This window comes from Myxocyprinus asiaticus, chromosome 15 (assembly GCF_019703515.2).
Source record: "Myxocyprinus asiaticus isolate MX2 ecotype Aquarium Trade chromosome 15, UBuf_Myxa_2, whole genome shotgun sequence".
In the NCBI taxonomy this organism is placed as follows: Eukaryota; Metazoa; Chordata; class Actinopteri; order Cypriniformes; family Catostomidae; genus Myxocyprinus; species Myxocyprinus asiaticus.
The window spans coordinates 28,096,094-28,120,259 of NC_059358.1; the positions used below are offsets into that span (position 1 = coordinate 28,096,094).

A 24,166-nucleotide genomic window follows, 5' to 3' on the forward strand; every position below is an offset into this window, starting at 1 on the left:
AGGATCCCTGTTAGGGCCAATATTGTTTTCTCTATATATGTTACCTCTTGGTTCTGTGATTTAAAAATACAACATACATTTTCATTGCTATGCAGATGACCTACAGTTATACTTGTCGTTGAATCCCAATGATCTGTCTAGTTCAAATGTCCTTCAAGAGTGTACAACAGATATAAAAAAATTGGATGGCATCTAATTTTCTGCAGTTAAATTCTGATAAAACAGAGGTTGTTATAATCGGTCATGGTTTTAAAAAAAAGTCAGATTGAGTCAGCACTTCATCACAATCAAGTGGTCCCGAATATTCAGTAGGTGGTAAGAAATTTGGGCATCCATTTTGAAATCAATTTCAATTTTTAATATCACGGCAGGAAGTTAGGAAGAACCTCCCTATATTGTAAAATCATCTGCCAGACCACACTAGTTGGCCAACATACTTCAAACAAGATTTTCTTCAGAGTGAATAAAATTAAGGGAACCAATCACATGTAGTTTACCTGCTCCAGTTTCCAAAGGAATTTGACAGGCCTTGCGGCAGACACATCCGGCCAATAGAAGAGAGAGAGACGACAGCCATGTACCGATAAAGAGTAGTGGGAGTACGAGTCATCTAGAAATTAGACCAACACAAATCAGTTAACTTAAAATCAGACACTGTCAAGGGACACAGAACAAAACACACTCAAAAAATAACTCTTTGGCTGAACTTGATTCAATCATGGACAAGGTTCCACATGTTTGAAATGGGTTTGTAGAGGGAACCTAACTGAATCAAGTAAATTAGTGATGGGTCGTTCATGAACGATTCGTTCATTTTGAACAAATCTTTTATGTGACTCAGAAGAACGAGTAGTCTCAGAGAGTGATTCGTTGATTTTGTGTTGGCCGCACATGTGCATTGCGCAACCTCCATTCGTTTGTTACGTGAAAACCGCATAGGCGCTGTACAGGAATGATTAGTACAGAAAACAGAAATGATTAGTTAACCTTTCAACTCTTTTGGTCCGAGTCGTTCGTTCTTTTGTCACATGACAGCCTTATATACTATGCATTGTTCACACAGGAAACAGAAATGATTAGTTCACCTTTCGAGTCATTCATTCTTTTTTCACGTGACCGCCATATATGCTATGCACATACGGCTGTCACGTGACAAAAGAACGAACGACTCAGATGCGAAGATTCAATCCAGAGGTGAACTAATCATTTCTGTTTCTCATAATTTGTCCTTGGCTTCATTATCAATTTTTCCTTATTGGGATTATAATCAAAGTTTGCGACATGTTGGGGGGATTTGGCTATTGAAAATGTAACATTTTAATTTAATTCTGCTCAAATGAACGAAATGAATAAAAGGAGTTGAATAAAGATTTGTTCGTTTTGGGGGTCACGTGACGCCATGCAAGGAGCAGACGTGTGAGTGACGAGCTCTGTGTACTTTGCTGAATTTTCGATAATTTTCATGTTATAATCTGGTGAATTTTGAAATACCCAGTTACATGGCAAAGAAGTCAAAATCCTCGAGCTCTGGAGACATTAAAAGACACTTACGTGTTCAGGATGAAAGCCCCGACAGGCCTACTGACCGGGGACTCGATTTAGATGGCGTGGCGGGAGAGGAGATCCAGCGTCAATTGTCCAACATGTCGGTGATGTTGACGAAGATTCTTGCTGACTTGGAGAATCTCGCTGTAATACGTCGATCGATTACGGCGATGGAAATAAAATTCTCTGAGTTAGGTACAAGAGTGACTGATGTTGAAAAACGAATCGATTTTCTGAAATCTTCGGAGAGGGAATTAACCGCTAATCCACCCGTGACCAAAGTTGATTTGGAACATTTCCTTGAAAAGCTTAAAGATCTTGAGAATAGAAGCCGCAGGAATAACTTTAGAATTGTTGGAATTCCGGAGCATGAGGAGGGCAGAGATATGGTGAAATTCCTAGACGAGTTTTTTCCGAGTCTGCTCGACATAACAGGCCACAAGCTGGAAGTCGAGCGAGCTCATAGAGTACCAGCTCACAGATCTGCTGAGGGAGACAGACCCAGATCGATTCTGGCCAGATTTTTAAGATCATCCGATAAAGATCTTGTGTTGTGCCAGGTGAGGAGCAAAGGGAAGCTTTCTTGGAAGAATTACAATATTTTCTTGTTCCCGGACTTTGCAAGTTCGACAAGAGAGAAACGTGTAAGTCATGGTATATACTTTTATGCGGCCTCCGAGTGAATTGACTTGACCATCCGGGGAACCGGGATGCCGGTTTTGTTTCTTTTTGTATTGGTTCTGCTGGAGCTTGTTCTGTTGAATAACACTCCTTTGGAACAGCTGTGGATTAGTCTGTTCGTTCTTTGTGCTTACTCTTCCTGCTGGCTGTAGTTTGTTTTGATGAGTTTTTTTTTTTTGCGGGACATTGGAATGATTACGTCATCCGCTGAACTCATTACAGCTGGCTCACTGAACATTCGTTTGTCTGTCCGAGGAATCTGAATGGCTTTATATCGGCTGGAATTTGTTTTGTGGAAGATCACACCTTGAGACAGTTCTGTTAATAAATCTACACATTTTTTGTGTTCATTCTTCCTATTAACTGGGTTTATTTCATAAAGTATTTTCTGTTATGTAATTTGTGAGGCAAAATTGAGCAATCCAATGGCAAAGTTGTCGTGGGGGCTCGTAGGCGTTCATGGACTCTTTGAGTTTAAAGGGACTGTCGCCGGTTGGCGCTTTCGTGTGCGGGGTTAATGTGCACGTTTGTCTTTTTTCTGTTTGTTTTGTTTGGGGGTTGATTGTTTCATTAATGGGGAAAGTGGTCTGTATAATTTTGTTCTTCACACACAATTTTTGTTTTTTATTATATCAATATGTCAAATGTTAATATGAGTGTACTATCTCTCTCCACATGGAAAGTAAATGGGTTGGGGCACCCCATAAAAAGAAGGAAGGTTATTTCTTTTCTTAAACGTAAGAAATATGATATAGTGTTTCTTCAAGAAACACATCTCTCCTGAAAAATTTGAGAAGATAAGGGGTGGACATGTTTTTTTTAGTGCTGGCTCAAGTAAGAGCAAGGGAGTCATTATATTAGTAAATAAACATTTACAATTCAAATGTCTCAAACAGACTAAAGATAAATTAGGAAGAGTCATTATTGTGTTAGTTGAAATTCAAGGTTGATTTTGGCTAATATTTACGCACCTAACGCTGATGATCAAGGCTTTTTTTATAGATCATGAAGGGATGTTGCAAGCCTCTGGCACCCCTCATGATATAATACTGGGAGGAGACTTTAATCTTTTGATGGACTCAGTCCTTGATCATAGTGAAGCAAAAGTGTGTAAACCCCCTAGAGCAACATTGACGCTTCACAGGATGTGTAAAAATCTTGGTCTTACGGATATTTTGAACCCATCTGGTAGAGACTATACATTTTTTTCATCAGTCCATAAGATTTATTCTAGAATAGATTTTTTTTTTTTTTTTTATATCCAAATCCCTCATTTCATCTGTTGTGGATTGCTCAATTGGAAACATTTTATTCTCAGATCACGCCCTGGAGAGTTTAGAGGTGATGCCACATATAGAGAAAAAGAAATCATATAGTTGGCGCCTTAATGTGTCCCTTTTGCAAAATCCTGATTTCCAACAAATGTTAAAGATTGAAATCAATGTTTATATGGAGACCAACTGGTCCTCGGTATCCTCTGTGGGTGTGGCTTGGGAGGCACTTAAGGCGGTTCTTAGGGGTTGGATCATAGAGTATGCCTCATTCATCAAAAAATCCAAAGCACGTGAACTCGTGGAGTTGGAAGAGAATATTAAAAGTGCTGAGGCAGAGCTGAAGCACCGTATGTCAGCTGATGGCCTCAGAGAATTGACCCAATTGAAATACAGATATAATACTATTTTGTCACGGAAAGTGGAGTTTTGGTTATTCAGGGCAAGACAGTTATACTTTGAGTCGGGTGACAAAGCAGGGAAGCTTTTGGCTAGATATATAAAGCAGAGAGAGTCTCTTTCTATCATTCCCTCAGTGAAATCTGCTGGTTGTGAAATTTTTACTTCAGCCATTGATATTAATAATGCCTTTAAAGAGTTCTATATTGATCTTTATAGTTCCATGTCTTTGTCTACTGATGAAGATATTAGAAACTTTGTGGAACCATTAGATCTTCCTAAACTTTCAGATCTTATGCCACAGAACTGGCTCCACTTTTGCTAGAAGTTTATACTGAATCATTAAAGAATGAAAAGCTTTCGCCAACCATGACACAATCCCGGATCAGTCTGATTCTTAAAAAAGACAAAGATCCAAGTGAGTGTAAAAGTTACCGTCCAATCTCCCTGATCCAACTAGATGTAAAAATATTGTCAAAAATTCTGGCTAATCGATTAAGTAAAGTTATGACATCTCTTATACATATAGATCAGGTGGGGTTTATTCGGGGCTGTAGCTCTTCTGATAACATCAGGCGTCTCATCAATATCATGTGGTCAGTGGCGAATGATCAGTCTCCGGTCGCTGCCATCTCACTTGACGCCGAAAAGGCGTTTGATATGGTAGAATGGGATTATCTTTTTAAGGTTTTAGAAATGTATGGGTTTGGAAATACTTTTATTGGATGGATTAAGTTGCTTTATAGACACCCTGTAGCAGCGGTACAAACAAATGGATTAATTTCAGATTATTTTGCTTTGGATAGGGGAACTCGGCAGGGCTGCCCTCTTTCCCCATTATTGTTCTGTCTTGCCCTGGAACCATTAGCAGCCATGATAAGAAAGGAGGATGATTTTCCGGGGGTGGTGGCGGGAGGTGTGGCGCATAAACTTCTGCTTTACGCAGGTGATATTTTATTATTTGTCTCTGAACCTACTAGATCTATGCCTTGCCTCCACAGAATTATTAATTCCTTTTCTAAATTCTCAGGATACAAAGTTAATTGGTCTAAATCCTAAGCTTTGGCTCTGACAGCGTACTGTCCAGTAACGGTTTTCCAGCCGGGCGCCTTCCAGTGGCCCAAACAGGGCATTAAGTATTTGGGGATTTTATTCCCAGCAAATTTGTCTGATTTAGTTTAGATTGGGGAGGTTAATGTTATTAAAATGAATTGTATTCCAAAATTTAACTACCTGCTACAATCCCTACCTGTAGATGTCCCCCTCTCTTATTTAAAGCAATTCGATAGCATAGCGAAGTCCTTCATTTGGAATGGTAAATGTCACAGATTGCATTTTAATAAGTTACATAGGCCAATTGACAAAGGTGGGCTAGGACTACCCAAGATTTTGTTTTATTACTATGCGTTCAGTCTCAGACATTTGGCTCATTGGTCACTTCCACCTGAGAGAAACCCTCCCTGGTTTGTTATTGAACAGGCAGTTCTTGCCCCTATTTCGCCGTTACAAAGCATCTCTATCAAACTAATTGGAAAAGTTAAGTTACACCCCGTTATTTCGCATTTACACTCGGTATGGACTAAAGTGTCCAGATTGTTTAAATTGGACACTTATTTAAATGTTGCCTCGAGCATATGGCAGAACCCAAGATTGTGTATTGGCAAGTCCCCTTTCTGCTGGCCAGAGTGGATTGTGAGGGGGGTTGCTACACTCGGTGACCTATATGAAAGTGGTGTGTTGAGATCGTTTAAAAACTTGGTCCAACATTTTGGGATCCCCAGACCTCAGTTTTATAGGTATTTACAATTGCGCCACTTGCTTTGTACTATTTTTGGGAGTAGCACACACCCCCCTGAGGAGGCAGATGCTTTGGTCATGTCATGAGGCATCAGTGTACTACTCCCTGTTAATTCAGAGTATGGGGGATGGAGTTTTAACTTCTATTAAGAAATTATGGGAGAAAGATTTGAATTTGGTATTGGAGGATGGAGTGTGGACTAAGATTCTGCAGAAAAATGTTAAGTCTGCATCTAGAGATGCAAGGGTTCGCCTTATGCAATTTAAGATTTTACAAAGATTTAATTGGACCCCCTCTAGATTATACAGGCTTCGTCTTAAAGACACACCTACATGCTGGCGATGCCAATCAGAAGTTGGAGACATAGCCCATGTTTTTTGGGGATGCATTAAGATCCAAGATTTTTGGTTAAAGATTCAGAATTATTTGCGTGACATTCTGGACACTCAAATTTTACTTTGCCCCAGACTTTGCATTTTGGGCGATGGGGAAGTTATAAATTCGGGTGACAAATATATAAAAAAGTAGGTTCTGACTAGCGTGATGATCGGTAGACAAATTATTTTAAGGGGGTGGAAGTCAGACGGAGCGCCACCATTTCCAGAGTGGTGTGCGGAGATGGGGAGGGTGGCGGCTTATGAGAGGATGATAGATGGAAGGCTGGGGCGGGAGGACTTATTTTTCAGGAAGTGGGGTAGGTATATGGCAGTTTTGGAGGACTCTAGGGGAAGGGATGAGGAGGGAGATGTTTAGTTTAATTATGTATATTTATTATATATTTTAGTTTTTATTTATTTTTATTTTATTGTTTGTGTGTGTGTATTATTTTATGTGACCACAGGGGTGTTCTTTGGGGTAGGGTGGGGTTGGTGTTTGGGGAGGGATATTAATGAGTGTTAAAAGTTAAATGTTGATTCGGTGTATATATGTTGTGTTTTTCTCTGTTGTGCTTTCTTTTTGAATCAATAAAAAATGTTAATTACAAAAAAAGATTTGTTCATTTTGCTGAACTAGACTCAAAGATTAAATTCAGTAAAATGATCCGATCTTCCCATCACTAAAGTAAATCCAACAAAATTTGACATGTCAAAATAACTAAAATGAAACTCTTTTAGTGATATGCAAGCCAGTGACAGTAAATGTTAGAATGCTAAATACATTCTGGTGTGAAGAACTACTGAGTGCAACTTGGTCACATAGCTATGTTTAGCACAGCAATTGTTCAATGGATAAAACATTATGTAGAATACTCAAAATCAACCTATCTAAAACTATTCACATTTATCACGATAAATTAGAAGATATATTGTGCTATCACATCCTGATATCAGTTTTAAACTTCTGACTGACCATTCTTTACAGTACTGCAGACAATAGTCTCCTCCTCTTTATGGGTTCCTCTCGCCTGATTGGCTGGTGGCTGCATGTTAGCCCCTCCCCTTCGCATCCACAGCTGCAGGGTGAAGTGGTCGCCAGATACTGTTGCAGCAATGGAATCAGGTACTACAGCAACATGGGTGGAGCCATTGAAGGAGAAGACCAGGGATGAATCAGAGGATGGCAGAGTTGGCAGCGCAGCGGTCCAATTGTTTGCAGGAGATGGTGGTGGGAGAAGGTCAACTTCACCTCTCACGGCACCTTAAAAAAGACCAATTCATACGAAAACAGGGTAACACTTTCAATGATGCCCATATTTATAATGCATTGTAAAATCATTTTAATGCATTAATAATGTCTCATAATACACCTTATAATATGTTATAACTTCTCATAAATAATTGTTACCACAATTATAATACATTATAATAATTACCTATTCATATACCTTAGAGCATAATGCATTATGTCACCAGCAACATCCAATTTTATATGCAGAAGTTAGAATGTATTATATATATATATATATACACACACACATATATACACTACCGGTCAAAAGTTTTGAAACATGACTGAAATGTTTCTCATGATCTTAAAAATCTTTTGATCTGAAGGCATATGCTTAAATGTTTGAAATTAGTTTTGTAGACAAAAATATAATTGTGCCACCATATTAATTTATTTCATTAAAAAACTAAAATTTATTTTTAAAAAAAGTTTTTGGACTTGGACCAAGTAATAAAGAAAAGCAGCCAATAAGTGCCCAACATAGATGGGAACTCCTTCAATACTGTTTAAAAAGCATCCCAGGGTGATACCTCAAGAAGTTGGTTGAGAAAATGTCAAGAGTACATGTCTGAAAATTCTAGGCAAAGGGTGACTACTTTGAAGATGCTAAAATATAACACAGTTTTGATATATTTTGGATTTTGTTTAGTCACAACATAATTCCCATAGTTCCATTTATGTTACTCCATAGTTTTGATGACTTTACTATTATTCTAAAATGTGAAAAAAATAATTATAATAAAGAATGAGTAAGTGTTTCAAAACTTTTGACCGGTAGTGTGTGTATATATATTTGTAATATATACAATATGTATGCTTTAATTAAAGTAACAAAATCAATGTCTTATAAACATCCATAAGATATTTTAAGTGGTTATAAGACATTACAACTCATGCTGGAAATTATATACATTACACATGCACAAAATAACATCTATTCAATGTAAATTTTGAGAAATTACGAAAAACTCTTGTAAAGCTACAAGGTTAAAATATATCAGAAACTCTCTCTCTAACAAAATATGTATGTTGATCACATGTAGCCAATCGTCTTGGGTGTAAATCACCCAAAAATAAAAAAACAAAACAAAAAAACAAACTGAGTCCATACTGGACGCTATTCAATAAACTTTAATGTTTGTGAATCTTATTTGGAAACTTATGTTATAAATACAGTAACTTCCATTGTATATAATAATACTTTTATAATGAAGTCTTATAATGTATTATATCTGTAGTTATAATTATTTATGAGAAGTTATACCTTATTACAAGGTGTATTATGAGACATTATGAATGCTGAAAAATACATTTATAAAGCCTTTACAATGCATTATAATTATGGGCTTCACTGAAAGTTTTACCGAAAACAATGTTGGTGTTCAAAAAAACTCTAAATGAACTCTGAGAATTATGGCCATACAGTAAGTGCATGCTCATTTGAGAGGATTTGCATTCTGTGGCTTATCTGTGGAGAACGGAGTGATTTGGGACAAAACTATGTGCCAATCAGACATTTTCCTATCTGCTCTAAATGAAATGAACAGTTGGTCAATTGAGACTGCAACAGTTCTCAGTAGACTGCATTTTCTCCTAATCCTCATGAACGTGGATCTGCTCCCATCATCACAGTTAGACCTAAAATAACTTCAAGGAAATTCACCCAAATATGAAAATTCTCACATCATTTAATTACCCTCATGCCATCCCAGATGTGTATGACTTTCTATCTTCAGCAGAACACAAACAAAGATTTTTTTGAAGAATATTTCAGCCCCGTAGGTCCACACAATGCAAGTGAATGGTGAAAAAACTTTGAAGCTCCAAAAATCACATAAAGGCAGCATAACAGTTCTCCATATGACTCCAGTGGTTAAATACATGTCTTCTGAAGTGATCCAATCAGTTTTGGGCGAGAACAGACCAAAATGTAACTCCTTTTCCACTGTACAATCTTTTTAGTCACTTTTTAGGCACCATCATGATTTCAAGCTCGATTACATTTCCAAGTGCTTGATGCATGTGCAAAGTGATAGATGGCGCTAGGTAGTGTAATCGAGCTTGAAATCAAGATTTATAGTGAAAAAGTTATAGAGTTATATTTTGGTCTGTTTCTCACCCAAAACTGATTTGATCGCTTCAGAAGACATGGATTGAACAACAGCAGTCGTATGGATTAGTTTTATTTGTATGGATTAGTTTTATGCTGCCTTTATGTGCTTTTTGGAGCTAAATATTTTTGGTCACCATTTATTTGAATGGTATGGATCTAGTGAGCAGAGATATCTTCAAAAATCTTCATTTGTATTCTGCAGAAGAAAGAAAGTAAAACACATTTTGAATGCCATGAGGTAATTAAAATGTTTGGGTGAACTTTCATTTTTAGAAAACGTGAAACATTTTCACAGATCAGCAATTGGAGTGGCTCACAAACGTACCACAGAGCCTGCGTACAGATCGATCAGAGTAGCTATCCCTGTCGCAGCCCTTCCCAATATGACCTGTCTGAAGCTCAACAGTAGCCTGAATGTTCCAAACGGTTTCCTCACACGCTTCCAAGTGGAGGTTCGGGAAGAGAGGGATACTGCCGGAACCAGGAGTATATTCAATACGCTTTGACCATCCTGTAATTCAAACACACATGTATAATTAATTACTTTCTATTTATAAATTGGAAATTACCGACTCCAAATTCAGTGGAATTGCTTTACCTCAAAGGGTTAGTTCACCCAAAAAAGAAAATTCAGTCATTGTTTACTCACCCATATGTTGTTGTAACCCCATATTATGACTTTCTTTCTTTTTCTTAACATAAAGGGAGAAATTGTGAAAAAATATTGGGCTCAGTGATGTCATACAATGGCAGTTTATGGTGACCACCTCTTCAAGCTTCAAAAGGTTATAATATTAAATTATAATTCAGAAGTCTAATAACTTATTCCATGAGACTCATGATTGTTAAGAAAGCATACAATGAAATTTGGTAAGAAACAAACTGAAATCGAATGTATTATTTAGTGAAACTGTTGACCGACTGTTGATCTCCTCTGTGCATTCATGAGACTGCACGAGAGAAACAATTCACGCAGCCCGCTGGCGAACTGGGGCTTTCAAGCGACAGCTCATTTTGTTAATCTAAAAACAGGTCCACTTAGGGGGGTCTGGGTAACTCAGTGAGTATTGATGCTGACTACCACCCCTGGAGTCGCAAGTTCGAATCCAGGGCGAGCTGAGTGACTCCAGCCAGGTCTCCTAAGCAACCAAATTGGCCCGGTTGCTAGGGAGGGTAGAGTCACATGGGGTAACCTCCTCGTGGTCGCTATAATGTGTGGTTCTCGCTCTCGGTGGGGTGCGTGGTGAGTTGTGTGTGGATGCCGCGGAGAAAAGCGTGAAGCCTCCACTCGCGCTAGGTCTCTGCGGTAACGCGTGCAACAAGCCACGTGATAAGATGCGCGGATTGACGGTCTCAGATGCGGAGGCAACTGAGATTCGTCCTCCGCCACCCAGATTGAGGCGAGTCACTACACCACCACGAGGACTTAGAGCGCATTGGGAATTGGGCATTCCAAATTGGGGAGAAAAGGGGAGGAAAAAAAAACAGGTCCACCACAGCGATAGAAACAACAGAACACAACACATCTGCACACATACCAGAGAACCGAACTTACTAAATATGTCTGATGAGTTTGTAGTCGGAGAATAAATGCATTTCTATGCCCAGCCTCATTTGTTTGAAACAGAGTTTTCAATCAAACTGCATTACTGCACTACTTTTGCATCCTTTTGAAGCTTAAAGAGGTGGCCAACATTAACTGCCATTGTATGACATCACTGAGCACAAATTTTTTTCACAATTTTTCCCTTTGTGTTAAGAAAAAGAAAGAAAGTCATACGGGGCTATAACAACACAGGGGTGAGTAAACAATAACTGAATTTCCATTTTGGGGTGAACTATCCCTTTAAGTCTTTTTTTTTTTTTGAGAGAGCGTTTGTATGCACTTATGCATTACTTATTTGGAATCAAATTGTGAGATATATGTATGTGTATATATGTATATACCATGGGTTAACTCAAGTATATATGCATGTACTTAATTATTTATTTTTTATTATATTATTTGCTAAATAATGTATGGGTTGTGGGGGGAAATTAATGAAAAAAAAAAAAAAATTAAAAGTAATAAATAGTTGTTTCTATTAAAAACAATGTAAATGAAATGTACAATGTAATGAGAAATGTATTGAATGGACACAGTAAAGTATAACAAATATATTTTTTATAACATGCAAATAATAATGATACAGGTGCATCTCAATAAATTAGAATGTCGTGGAAAAGTTCATTTATTTCAGTAATTCAACTCAAATTGTGAAACTCGTGTTTTAAATAAATTCAATGCACACAGACTGAAGTAGTTTAAGTCGTTGGTTCTTTTAATTGTGATGATTTTGGCTCACATTTAACAAAAACCCACCAATTCACTATCTCAAAAATTAGAATACATCATAAGACCAATGAAAAAAACATTTTTAGTGAATTGTTGGCCTTCTGGAAAGTATGTTCATTTACTGTATATGTACTCAATACTTGGTAGGGGCTCCTTTTGCTTTAATTACTGCCTCAATTCGGCGTGGCATGGAGGTGATCAGTTTGTGGCACTGCTGAGGTGGTATGGAAGCCCAGGTTTCTTTGACAGTGGCCTTCAGCTCATCTGCATTTTTTGGTCTCTTGTTTCTCATTTTCCTCTTGACAATACCCCATAGATTCTCTATGGGGTTCAGGTCTGGTGAGTTTGCTGGCCAGTCAAGCACACCAACACCATGGTCATTTAACCAACTTTTGGTGCTTTTGGCAGTGTGGGCAGGTGCCAAATCCTGCTGGAAAACGAAATCAGCATCTTTAAAAAGCTGGTCAGCAGAAGGAAGCATGAAGTGCTCCAAAATTTCTTGGTAAATGGGTGCAGTGACTTTGGTTTTCAAAAAACACAATGGACCAACACCAGCTGATGACATTGCACCCCAAATCATCACAGACTGTGGAAACTTAACACTGGACTTCAAGCAACTTGGGCTATGAGCTTCTCCACCCTTCCTCCAGACTCTAGGACCTTGGTTTCCAAATGAAATACAAAACTTGCTCTCATCTGAAAAGAGGACTTTGGAACACTGGGCAACAGTCCAGTTCTTCTTCTCCTTAGCCCAGGTAAGACGCCTCTGACGTTGTCTGTGGTTCAGGAGTGGCTTAACAAGAGGAATACGACAACTGTAGCCAAATTCCTTGACACGTCTGTGTATGGTGGCTCTTGATGCCTTGACCCCAGCCTCAGTCCATTCCTTGTGAAGTTCACCCAAATTCTTGAATCGATTTTGCTTGACAATCGTAAGGCTGCGGTTCTCTCCGTTGGTTGTGCATCTTTTTCTTCCACACTTTTTCCTTCCACTCAACTTTCTGTTAACATGCTTGGATACAGCACTCTGTGAACAGCCAGCTTCTTTGGCAATGAATGTTTGTGGCTTACCCTCCTTGTGAAGGGTGTCAATGATTGTCTTCTGGACAACTGTCAGATCAGCAGTCTTCCCCATGATTGTGTAGCCTAGTGAACCAAACTGAGAAACCATTTTGAAGGCTCAGGAAACCTTTGCAGGTGTTTTGAGTTGATTAGCTGATTGGGATGTCACCATATTCTAATTTTTTGAGATAGTGAATTGGTGGGTTTTTGTTAAATGTGAGCCAAAATCATCACAATTAAAAGAACCAAAGACTTAAACTACTTCAGTCTGTGTGCATTGAATTTATTTAATATACGAGTTTCACAATTTGAGTTGAATTACTGAAATAAATGAACTTTTCCATGACATTCTAATTTATTGAGATGCACCTGTATATGTTATCTAAATAAATGAGCCTAAGTAATTACCAATCCAGCCTGGCTTGCAGGAAGGTTTAACTGTGACTATGACCTGAGCATCAGCCTGAGCTCGATTCTTCCCACAGTCAAAGGCTGTCACCCAGAAACTGTGGACACGCTGACGTTTGGAGTCCAGTGGCTCAGTATTCTTTATGTTCCCTGAGTTTGTGAGAGAGAGAGAGAGAGAGAGAGAGAGAGAGAGAGAGAGAGAGAGAGAGAGAGAGAGAGAGAGAGAGAGAGATTAATTCATCCAGAAATTTCAAAGATAACTTTCTAAGATATAAAAGGAACTGGTAAACCATATTTATATGTTCATATGTAATAGAACTGGCTGAATACTGCCAGGAACACTGTCAGTGTTGGTCTGAAAAAGTAAAACCATCAAAAACACCTCACAATGAAAAATAAGAGAAAGACAACAAACAAAGCAGTGAAACAAGGCAGAGGGAGAGGATGAAAGCCAACAGTGGAATGAGCAATAGAAAGACATTGAAGAGTGGCACAATAAATAAAAGGATATTCACAGAGCAGTGTCTGGTTCGGCCTGACCCAAATTACCAAACCAAACCACTCATACTATATGAGAAAAATCTGCAAAGTCATGGCGAAAAAGAGGACCTTTATCACTCACTCCCTGTATGCCATCCTCATTGTATCTTTCTCCCTTGTTTCCTGTTTCTACTAGACAGCTCCTTTTTTGGTCAGCATTAATCATGTTACAAAATGTCGGCTATTGATCGCCTCTTCCCTTGTCTGTCAATGGGTGCTCTAATCTCCACTGAATGGCTCAGGAGGGGTGAGTATTCTTCAATCTCACTGCAGTGACTGGGCTGTTCAGAAAGTTGCCCAAAAAACCTGCTGAATATTGATATGTCACCTCTGGGTTTTTTTTTTTTTTGATAAACAATGATTTAAACAGCAAAGGCCTGTGCTTGGTGAGACTGGATGCAACATTATGCAGAAAAACTATGGTGAACCCTAGTTCTGGGTTTTATCAATGTTAGAATTTATTGTCCTTATCCTCCCTTAATTGTTTAGAAAAGATTAAATTATTTCTGTACAACAACATAAAATATTGCCACATAGTGTATATTGCAAGTTATGATGGAAGTGTGTAATTTCTGCGGCAATAGCGTCACCAAACACAATTGCAAAAATAATTAATGTTTTCAAACAGGTTTCCTGAACTCTCCCTCCTCTTCCATTGGTCGGACACACAGATAGACCTGCTGCAAATTCACTGCAAGGTTACAGTGAGGCACTTACAATGAAAGTGAATGTGGCCAATATTTGGAGGGTTTAAACACAGAAATTTGAAGCTTATAATTTTATAAAAGCACTTACATTAATTCTTCTGTTAAAACACATGCATTATTTGAGCTGTAATGTTGTTTAAATCATAAATTTTATCACACACAAATAATTTTTACACTCATATCCTTTATGTCTTGTGGTTATACTTTTGAAACAGTGAGTAATATAACGTTCAAAAATTGGCCACATTCACTTACATTGTAAATGCCTCACTGGAACCAAGATTTTTGCTTTTTTAAAGAAAAGGAGGGACGAGTCAAAACTTATTTTTGTGCCAATCAACATTATGCCACAAATGCTGTCGATTGAGCTTAACTTGTACTGAACCCGTAAAATTCCTTTAAGAAATTATTTTAATACACACTTCAATCATTAAACTTAGCTTATTTTCCTATAAGGAGTTAAAGGTCTCACCATCATTGTCAATAGTGAAAGGGACATTGGGCGTTATGATGTCATAGAAGCAGATCTGGCTGTACTGAGGGGAGCAGTCTGCATCCACTGCTTCCACCCTCACAATACGATCAAACAGACGACCCTCGGGCACCGACGCCTCATATCGATGCTCCACGAAGACCGGAGAGAACTCATTCACATCATTTACACGAACGTGCACTGTGGCTCTGTGAAAAAAGGGTGTGAAGAGTACAATTTAGAAAGGAAAATATAAACATACGGAAAACCACAAAAGGTGCTGCATAAATTTGCAAAACCTTGAAACCCTGATAACCTTTTTTTGTAAACAATTACACCTAAAAGTTTAATTATTCAAGTTTTGAAAGTCAAGTTTGCACAGCATGAAACATTGGGCATTGAAATGCTTTACATTTTTTCGAAGTGGGGAGTACTGAGCAGGTATGTCATATGTAGATGGTGAGAAAGTTGAGAAAGAAACTATAGTTTCTCTTACTTGTGGGATTTCTTGCTGTTGGCACCATCAGGACCCTCACCACAGTCATAAGCCTGGATAGTGAAGCTGTGCTCCTTCTGACTTTCACAGTCCAGAGGCTCCTTAGACCGAACTAGACCTTCTCCAGTGGAGCGGTCCAACACCACTGCCTCAAACTGTGCAGAACCAGAAACACCTGGTCCATTATGAACCCTAAACCCACATATTTCCCCTTAAACAGAGAGAAAGAAGATAGTGTTACAAAAGGACAGCCTGCAGTGAAAAAACTTATTTTGTATAAAATCCTAATTTAAAATAAATGACCAGATATATGTGTGAAATTATGTGAAAAGTGCTGTTGAGTGCTCTCCTGAAATTTAACACTTGTCTGTGTTCAGAAAGTGCTGTCACACATGAGACGGCACTGTAAATGTTAGCTCAGCTTTAATACCTGTGTAATTTGTGTAAACATAACATGAAATTACTTACTGTATTACTAAACTAGCTACTTGAAGCTCCAGCATTTACCACCCCCAAATGGACGGCTTGGTCGAACTGTTTAATCAGACACTGAAGAATATGATTTGTAAGTTCGTGCATGAAGATGCTCGGAATTGGGACAAGTGGCTTGAGCCCCTATTATTTGCAGTTCGAGAGGTCCCACAAGCTTCCACGGGGTCCTCCCCATTTGAATTATTGTACGAGCGTCGACCGCATGGTGTGTTTGAAGTCCTACAGGAAAACTGGGAGGAGGGACCTTCAAACAGCAAAAACGAAATTCAATACATTCTTGACCTGAAAGCAAAACTCCACCCACTGGGATAATTAACACAGGAGAATTTGCTCCAGGCTCAAGAACGTCAAAACCAGCTGTATAATAGGGGTACTCGGCTATGGGAATTTACACTGGGAGATAAAGTCCTTGAATTGCTCCCCACATCGAGCTCTAAATTACTCGCCAAGTGGCAAGCTGGGGAAGTCGATTATAAGGTTAAGCGAATGGATAGAGGCGGTGCACGTCAGATTTATCACCTCAATCTCCTAAAACCGTGGAGAGAGGCGGTCCCCGTGACTTTGATGATGGTGGTTCCAGAATGGGAGGAGCTCGGACTGGAGGTGAACTTTAAAGCCACTGGTCGAGTTACCCCGGTCACTTGCTGAGACCACCTCTCACCATCACAATTCGCGGAGGTTGCCAGGTTGCAAAGAGAATTCTCTGACGTGTTCTCGCCTCTTCCCGGTCGTACGAATCTCATAGAGCACCACATACATCGAAATGACCCCGGGGTAGTGGTATGCAGACGTCCCTACCGATTTCCCAAACACAAAAAAAAAGTGGTTCAGGAATAACTAAAGGCCATGCTAGATATGGGGGTAATAGAAGAATCCCACAGTGACTGGGCCAGCCTGGTGGTGCAGGTTCCAAAGAGTGACGACTCGGTCCAGTTCTGTGTTTATTATAGAAATGTCAATGTGGTGTCTAAATTTGATGCGTACCCCATGCCTTGCATTGAGGAACTGCTCGATTGGTTGGGTGCGGCTTGCTTTTATTCAACACTGGATTTAATGAAGGGATATTGGCAGATCCCTTTGACTCCCAAGTCCCAAGAAAAACTGCCTTTTCCACTCTGTTCGGATTACACCAATTCGTGATGCTTCCATTTGGCTTGTTTGGGGCCCCGGCTACGTTTCAGCGCCTCATGGAATGAATCCTCAGACTGCATGCTGCTTACACCACTTCCTATCTGGATGATATCATTATTTACAGTAATGACTGGCAGCGGCACCTGCAGCATCTGAGGGCTGTCCTGAGGTCATTGAAATGAGCGGGACTCACGGCAAACCCGAAGAAGTGTGCAATTGGGTGGGTGGAAGTACGGTATCTGGGCTTCCACTTGGGTAACAGACAAGTGCATCCCCAAATCGATAAGACAGCAGCCATTGCGGCTTGTCCGAGGCCCAAGCCCAAAAGGGGGTGAGACAGTTCCTGGGGCTGGCTGGCTATTATCGTAGGTTTGTGCCTAATTATTCAGACGTCACCAGCCTGCTGACTGATCTCACTAAAAAGGGAGCACCAAACCCGTTCCAGTGGATGGAGCCATGCCAACAGGCTTTCCTATAAGTGAAGGCTGCACTCTGTGGCAAACCACTTTTTTTTTGCAGACGGATGCATCGGACGGGGGTGGGAGCGGTACTGTCCAGATGGTGGAGGGGGAGGAGCGCCCCATGCTGTACATTAGTTGCAAACTCTCACTGAGGGAGACTAGGTACAGCATGATTGAGAAGGAGTGTTTGGCTATCAAGTGGGCAGTCCTCACCCTCCGGTACTATCTGTTGGGGCGTGCTTTCACCCTCTGTTCAGACCACGGCCCGCTCCAGTGGCTCCATCGCATGAAGGATGCCGATGTGCGGATCACCCGTTGGTATCTAGCTCTCCAGCCTTTTAAGTTCGAGGTGGTCCACAGGCCGGGGGCACAGATGGCTGTGGAGGATTTCCTCTTTAGAAATGGGAGTAAGTGACAGGCCGGATGGCTCCCCAGCCTGAGTCGGGCAATGGGGGTACGTGGTGATTTGGCCATGGCCGAGCAACGTCTGTGGAGAGTGAGGCCGAGAGAGATGAGTGGTGAATGATTTCCACCTGTGCTTAACACCTGTCTTGTGTTTCATTGAGGAGTGACAGGAGCATTTAAGAAGAGGGTATAGTGGTGGATGGCGAGAGAGAGCCCAGCTGACAAGTTGTTTGTGTGTTAGCCAGTTGCAGTGCAACAGTAGCTGTCTTTTGTTTGCCCCTTTGATTTGTTAGAAAGCTGACACTATTCCGTCTATTTTCGTTATCGCTGCTAAGTGATCTATTTTGTTAAAAAATAAAGTGTTCTTCCGGTGTTGGAATAGCCGTCTCCCGCTTCCTCATTCCCTAGGAGCTAAGGGATTTGTTACACATGTCTTTCATCTTAACAAGTTTTCACAGTAGAAGCAGAAGAGGTCATATTTGAGTAGTTGGCAAATAACATGAACATAAGCCTTTTTAATACAACATAGACTTTGGATTAGAATTATGTGAATGTATATAATAATTGAAAGTGTATATTTTAGGTACTCTAACCAAAAACGCAACAATTTTGAATCCCTTTTTGCTTTTGCTTTTTTTGCAGATCACTTAAATAGTTCTTTAATTTTTAAAATACTCAGTAATTATCATCATCTTTACCAGCGTAGTGAAGGGGAGCATCTTTATCCAGGGCAAACAGAGGTGGGTTGAGGAGGACAGTGTTGTCGTTCTCCATGACAATCCCCTGGTACTCCGTCTCGATCCATGGCTTGTGTTTATTGGCTGAGAATGAAAAATAACAAAAGCAGGGAAGGGTGTGAGATCCACATGTACAGTCTGTGATAAAAAAACAAAACAAAAACAGCATTTTATTTTATTTTTTGCCCAAGACTGCTTATTATGGAGAGGAGAGAGAAGAGATTAAAAAACAAACACATATAGTCCACAATTAATTTGCAAAAAAAAAAACAACCTTATGCTAATATATGTTGGCAGCAGATGGTGCAATGGTGCAATGGTTTTGGCCAGCTGTACATATGCATAAGACTAGTAGTTAAGTTACAAGCATACCCATATGGGGATCCACATTAAGCAAAAGTGAGTGACGGACACACATACACACACAAACAAACACACACACACACACACACACACAGCATGCCACACCTCGCTGCCTTGCAGAGTAATTAGGTGTTGAGATGTGTTGACCTGATCGCACACCGTGAGGTATATTGCACCTATCACTCAAATAAAGACACACAGCTTTCTGCGAACACTCTGATGTACAAATCTAACTCTCAATCAAACTCACTGAAAATGCAAACATTTACTTTGGTGGAAAAGTGGGTAAATATTGTGCTTTTTTAAATTCTAGCAAATCCAATTTGCACACTTTCAATTTCCTTTCTAAAATTTTAATAATGGCACATCCATTTTTGGAAAGACATTGCTTATAAAAAATTGGTTCAGCTGAAGAAAATAAATTTCCTGTGGGTTCAGTGAAACAAACTATGTATAAATACAGCTATATTTATTAAAGGAATGTTCCAGGTTTAAAACAAGCTAAGCTCAATCGGCAGCATTTGTGGCATTACCACAGAAAATATTTTCGACTCGTACCTTGTTAATGAAATAAAAGCAAAACTCATGGTTACAGTGAGGCACTTACAATGGAAGTGAATGGGAACAGTCTATAAACGTTAAAATACTCACTGTTTCAAAAGTATAGCCACAAGACGCAAACATTATTTATGTTAACATGATTTTAAGGAATGTTCCGGGTTCAATACAAGGTAAGCTCAATCGACAGCATTTGTGGCATAATGTTGATTACCACAAAAATTTATTTTGACTCGTCCCTCCTTTTCTTTAAAAAAAGCAAAAATCGAGGTTATAGTGAGGCACTTACAATGGAAGTGAATGGAGGCCAATTTTTGAACGTTAAAATACTCACTGTTTCAAAAGTTTAGCCACAAGACATAAAGGATATGCGTGTAAACATGATTTTAGTGTGATAAAATCGCTTACTAACCTTTTCTGTGTAAAGTTATAGCCAATTTTACAACTTCGTTACCATGACGATGTAATGTCAACAAACCCTAAAATGACTGTAAAAATGACAATTAAAACAACTTTACATCTCTAATAACACAGAGTTGTAAGGGAAGAATTAATGTAAGTACTTTTATAAAATTATAGGCTTCAAATTTCTGCCTTTAAACCCTCCAAAATTTGTCCACATTCACTTCCATCGTAAGTACCTCACTGTAACCTCAATTTTTGCTTTTTTTTTTTTTTTTTTTTAAAGAAAAAGAAGAACGAGTTTAAATACATTTTTGTGGTAATCAACTTTATGTCACAAATACTGTCAATTGAGCTTAACTTGTACTGAACCCGGAACATTCCTTTAAGTGTGATAAAATCTCTGTACTACATGATTTTAGTGTGGTAAATCACTTACAGGATTTAAGGTGTTAAGCCGATATGGTGACAAAGTTATAAAATTGGATATAACTTTGCACAGATAAGGTTAGTAAGCGGTTTTATCACACTAAAATCATGTAGTACAGGGATTTTATCACACTTAAATCATGTTAACATAAATAATGTTTGCGTCTTGTGGCTAAACTTTTGAAACAGTGTGTATTTTAAATGTTTATGGACTGGCCACATTCACTTCTGTTGTAAGCGCCTTACCGTAACCGTGATTTAGGCTTCTTTTTTTTTTTAAACGAGAGACGAGTTGAAAATAATATTAGGGTAATTAACATTATGCCACAAATGCTATCGATTGACCTAAATTTGTCTTAAACCTGGAACATAACTTTAAAACTGAAGTGCGTAATTTTTCAATGTTAAAATATTTTCTCTTATTCAGCATAGTATGCAGAGACAACAGTACCGGTAAGTAAGCCATTTGTAGGTTGATTCCACAGAAAGTGTAACACAACCAGTGGCGCTAGATTGGGGCTGGACTATCTGTGTGTCCAACCAATGGCAGAATGAGTGTTCAGGAAACCAGTTTGAAAATGATCCTTATTTTTAAAATGTCATTTTCCATTACACACTTCAGTTTTAAATTGACACAACTGGACTTATGATAAAATACTACAGTCCACTGTAAAAAGTGGTAACCTTCAATTTTTACCTTAAAGAGCTATTTCCAACTGATCTAACCCTCAAAATTAGTGTTACTTAATGTATTTAGGTTGATGTTAAATAATATGTTTGACTCAAAACCATTTAATTTAAATGTTACCACTTTTTTTTTTTTACCATAGTAGACTGTGTGCTGACCACTAACACAATGCAGCAGTCTTTGTTTATAACGTGTATGAGGATTTTTCATGCATGACTGTAGCATGCTGATCACCTCACTCTCATATTTCAACTCACTCTCTCTTTTTTAGGCATTTATCTCTTTTCCTATCCCTCTCTCACCCACCCACCCACGCCTGCGTTCTTCCCTCTCATCCCTCATTCAGCCATATAACATTAATCTGAGCATCAGACCACTGGATTACTCTTCAGATTACAGAGCGAGAGACATCACTTTGCATCTCTGGAACACACCCTCCACCTTGATCACTCCATTTATCCCACATGCTGTTTTCATACAGTGACCAGTGTTTTTTTAAACAACTCTGACAGAGGAGAGATAGAGCTATCTTTGTCTCTCTTCTCAAAGAGAATTATTAATGGTAAATTAAGAAAAATAGCACCTCCGGATTCCCATGTCTGTAAAAATAGCAGTGATGAGAATAGATAAGCTTTCACCCTTTTCTTCAAGGACAAGACAGTCGACCTCTCACTCTCTCTTTCTCTCTGAGAACCTAAAGCACATACTATATCTTATGTGCATCCTTCCCCACCCTTTCTGCCCTTCTCCAAATTTGGCTGTATTGCTCTCTCTCTCCATCAGTTAGTCAACATATCTCTGTCACTACCTATCATCTATTCTGCCTCCTTTTTCCTTTTCTCTTTCAGTGTATCATTCTATTTTTTTTCTTATCTCAAGTCTCTTTGGATTTCACTTTCCTTCTTCAAGTTGTTTGTTCTCATGTCACCTTGAGATGTGGCCTACCCTTCTGGAATTCAAAGGGATAGCTCACCCAAAAAAAGACAATTCTGTCACCATTACTCGCACTCATGTTGTTCCAAACCTGTATGATTTACTTTCTTTTGTAGAACACAAAAGAAGACATTCTTTGTCACCATTCACTTTCACTGCATCTTTTTTTTTTCATACAATGAAAGTGAATGATGACTGACACTGTCATTCTGCCTAACATCTCCTTTTGCATTCAATGGAAGCCAGAATGTCATATAGATTTAGAACAACATGAGTGTGAGTATTCATTTTTGGGTGAACAATCCCATTAACCCATGCAATCTCTCCAAAAACTGTCTTCATTGACATAAGACCAAATAAAAAGTACTGATCAGAACAGAACAGTCCCAATACTGACATCACATAACATACAACAGTGTGATATCACTGAATTAATAATGAATGAATAGGTGCATGTAAATCTACTGTAAGTGCATTTCCCTCTAGAGTAGCCAACAGAATTGTTAACACGTTCATCCACTCTTAATCATCTACACACTGCTCAATATCAACATTCAAAAGGATGGAGACTGACCTTTGTTGCCATGGGCAACCGAAGTCAAGCAAAAGAGGAGAAAGGAGAGAAAACTCAATCTGGCCATCTGAGAGAGGAAGGTAGAGGCAGAGGGGAAGGACAGAAGGGAAATACATGCATTAACCTGATATTAAGCGCTTTAAGAGGAGAAACAGATGAGCACAGAGACAGAGAAACAGACATCTCCTTGAACATCACACACTGGGTTTGAAGTCTCATTTCACATGCAATTTACTTTACTTTCACATGGCAAACACTCTGCTCTATGTAAATGTGAATATGATATGTAGCCCTATGTAAGGCCTACCCTTGACATCATTATTATAGCTAAGGGCCTTCTAGGGCCGAGGAGGCCAGAATATAATATTCAGAATATTATAAACACTATATATACAATTGACAATCAACACTTCGACCAAAAGCTTCATACTTAAGACATAACGCGAGTGTGCGTGAAATTGAGAAGTCTGCGCATCCTCGTTCACACGCGCATGCAGGTGTATCCTCGCCAATGTGTGCGCGCGCTAGTATACGCGGATGTCACATTCGCTGAAGATGAAGAATACTGGTTTGTTAACAGAATAACTAATGTGATTTGCCTATCTTGATTACAGACATCTGAAAATACATTGGCTATTTATCTGTCATTTACGTACAACGATATTTTTAAAATGAAGAATACAAAACTTACAACTTAGATGACGGGAAGAGGACGGGATTTTCCAGCACGTTAAACAGACAGGATTATAATGTGTTATGGTTCACATATATGTCTCACTCATATATGCGACAAACAAGCATCGATTTTTTTGAGCCTACAGATATATTCAAGCGCATCGAAAACATCATATTGTCCCAATATACAAAGCAGAGACAGCGGTTTATTTAATATAACCCCAGTCTAAAGAGTAATATTTAAATGAGAAATATTATTCTGGAATCAAATGTAACGTTACCGTGAGGTGTGTGAGTTGGTACCCTGCTCAGTCTCCTCTCAGCATCCGTCACACACTCCTATGACAGCCTGATGCCCTCCGACACACGAGCGCACCAAACGCAAGCGTTGGGGCCTCCTGAGATTTTCTGAGCTGTAGAAAGGAGCGGAACCGGAATTTGAAGATTAGATACCAAGAAACCAATGCTGTCGGTGGATACCGTGAGAAAAATAGACGGAGCGATAGCCACGGTTTCTCCTCCCTCTCGCAGTTTCTTAACCCGCCCACACTGCGTCTCTCTCGCTCTCCTGCGAATTTACCAATCCTACTACGGTAAAGGTTTGGTTCTTAATATTAATCAGCCAAGTGCTCTTCATTGGACGGTAAGAACGCTTCAAATTAATATTTATTAGCCAGTCCGTGCCTATTAGAAGGCATTATCGCGATGTAGGAACTGGTTAATTAATATTTTAAACTTAAAGGAATATTCTGGGTTCAGTACAAATTAAGCTCAATCGACAGCATTTGTGGCATAATGTTGATTATCACAAAAATTAATTTTG

At 39.1% G+C, this 24,166-nt stretch overlaps 1 protein-coding gene across 1 annotated transcript in view; it reads right to left on the bottom strand.

Annotated features, from left to right (window-relative positions):
• LOC127452724 (calsyntenin-3-like) overlaps window positions 1-23,889 on the bottom strand; it is a 51,256-nt gene extending 27,367 nt beyond the window's left edge. Inside the window, exons 1-9 of the mRNA XM_051718377.1 lie at window positions 23,625-23,889; window positions 22,669-22,735; window positions 18,683-18,805; window positions 15,496-15,706; window positions 15,000-15,208; window positions 13,281-13,430; window positions 9,801-9,986; window positions 7,045-7,332; window positions 498-610 (exon numbers count right to left, since the gene is read on the bottom strand). Coding sequence (XP_051574337.1) covers window positions 498-610; window positions 7,045-7,332; window positions 9,801-9,986; window positions 13,281-13,430; window positions 15,000-15,208; window positions 15,496-15,706; window positions 18,683-18,805; window positions 22,669-22,735 — 1,347 coding nt within the window. The 5' untranslated portion in view covers window positions 23,625-23,889. The remainder of the gene's footprint in view (window positions 1-497; window positions 611-7,044; window positions 7,333-9,800; window positions 9,987-13,280; window positions 13,431-14,999; window positions 15,209-15,495; window positions 15,707-18,682; window positions 18,806-22,668; window positions 22,736-23,624) is intronic.
• Window positions 23,890-24,166: the final 277 nt, after the last annotated feature.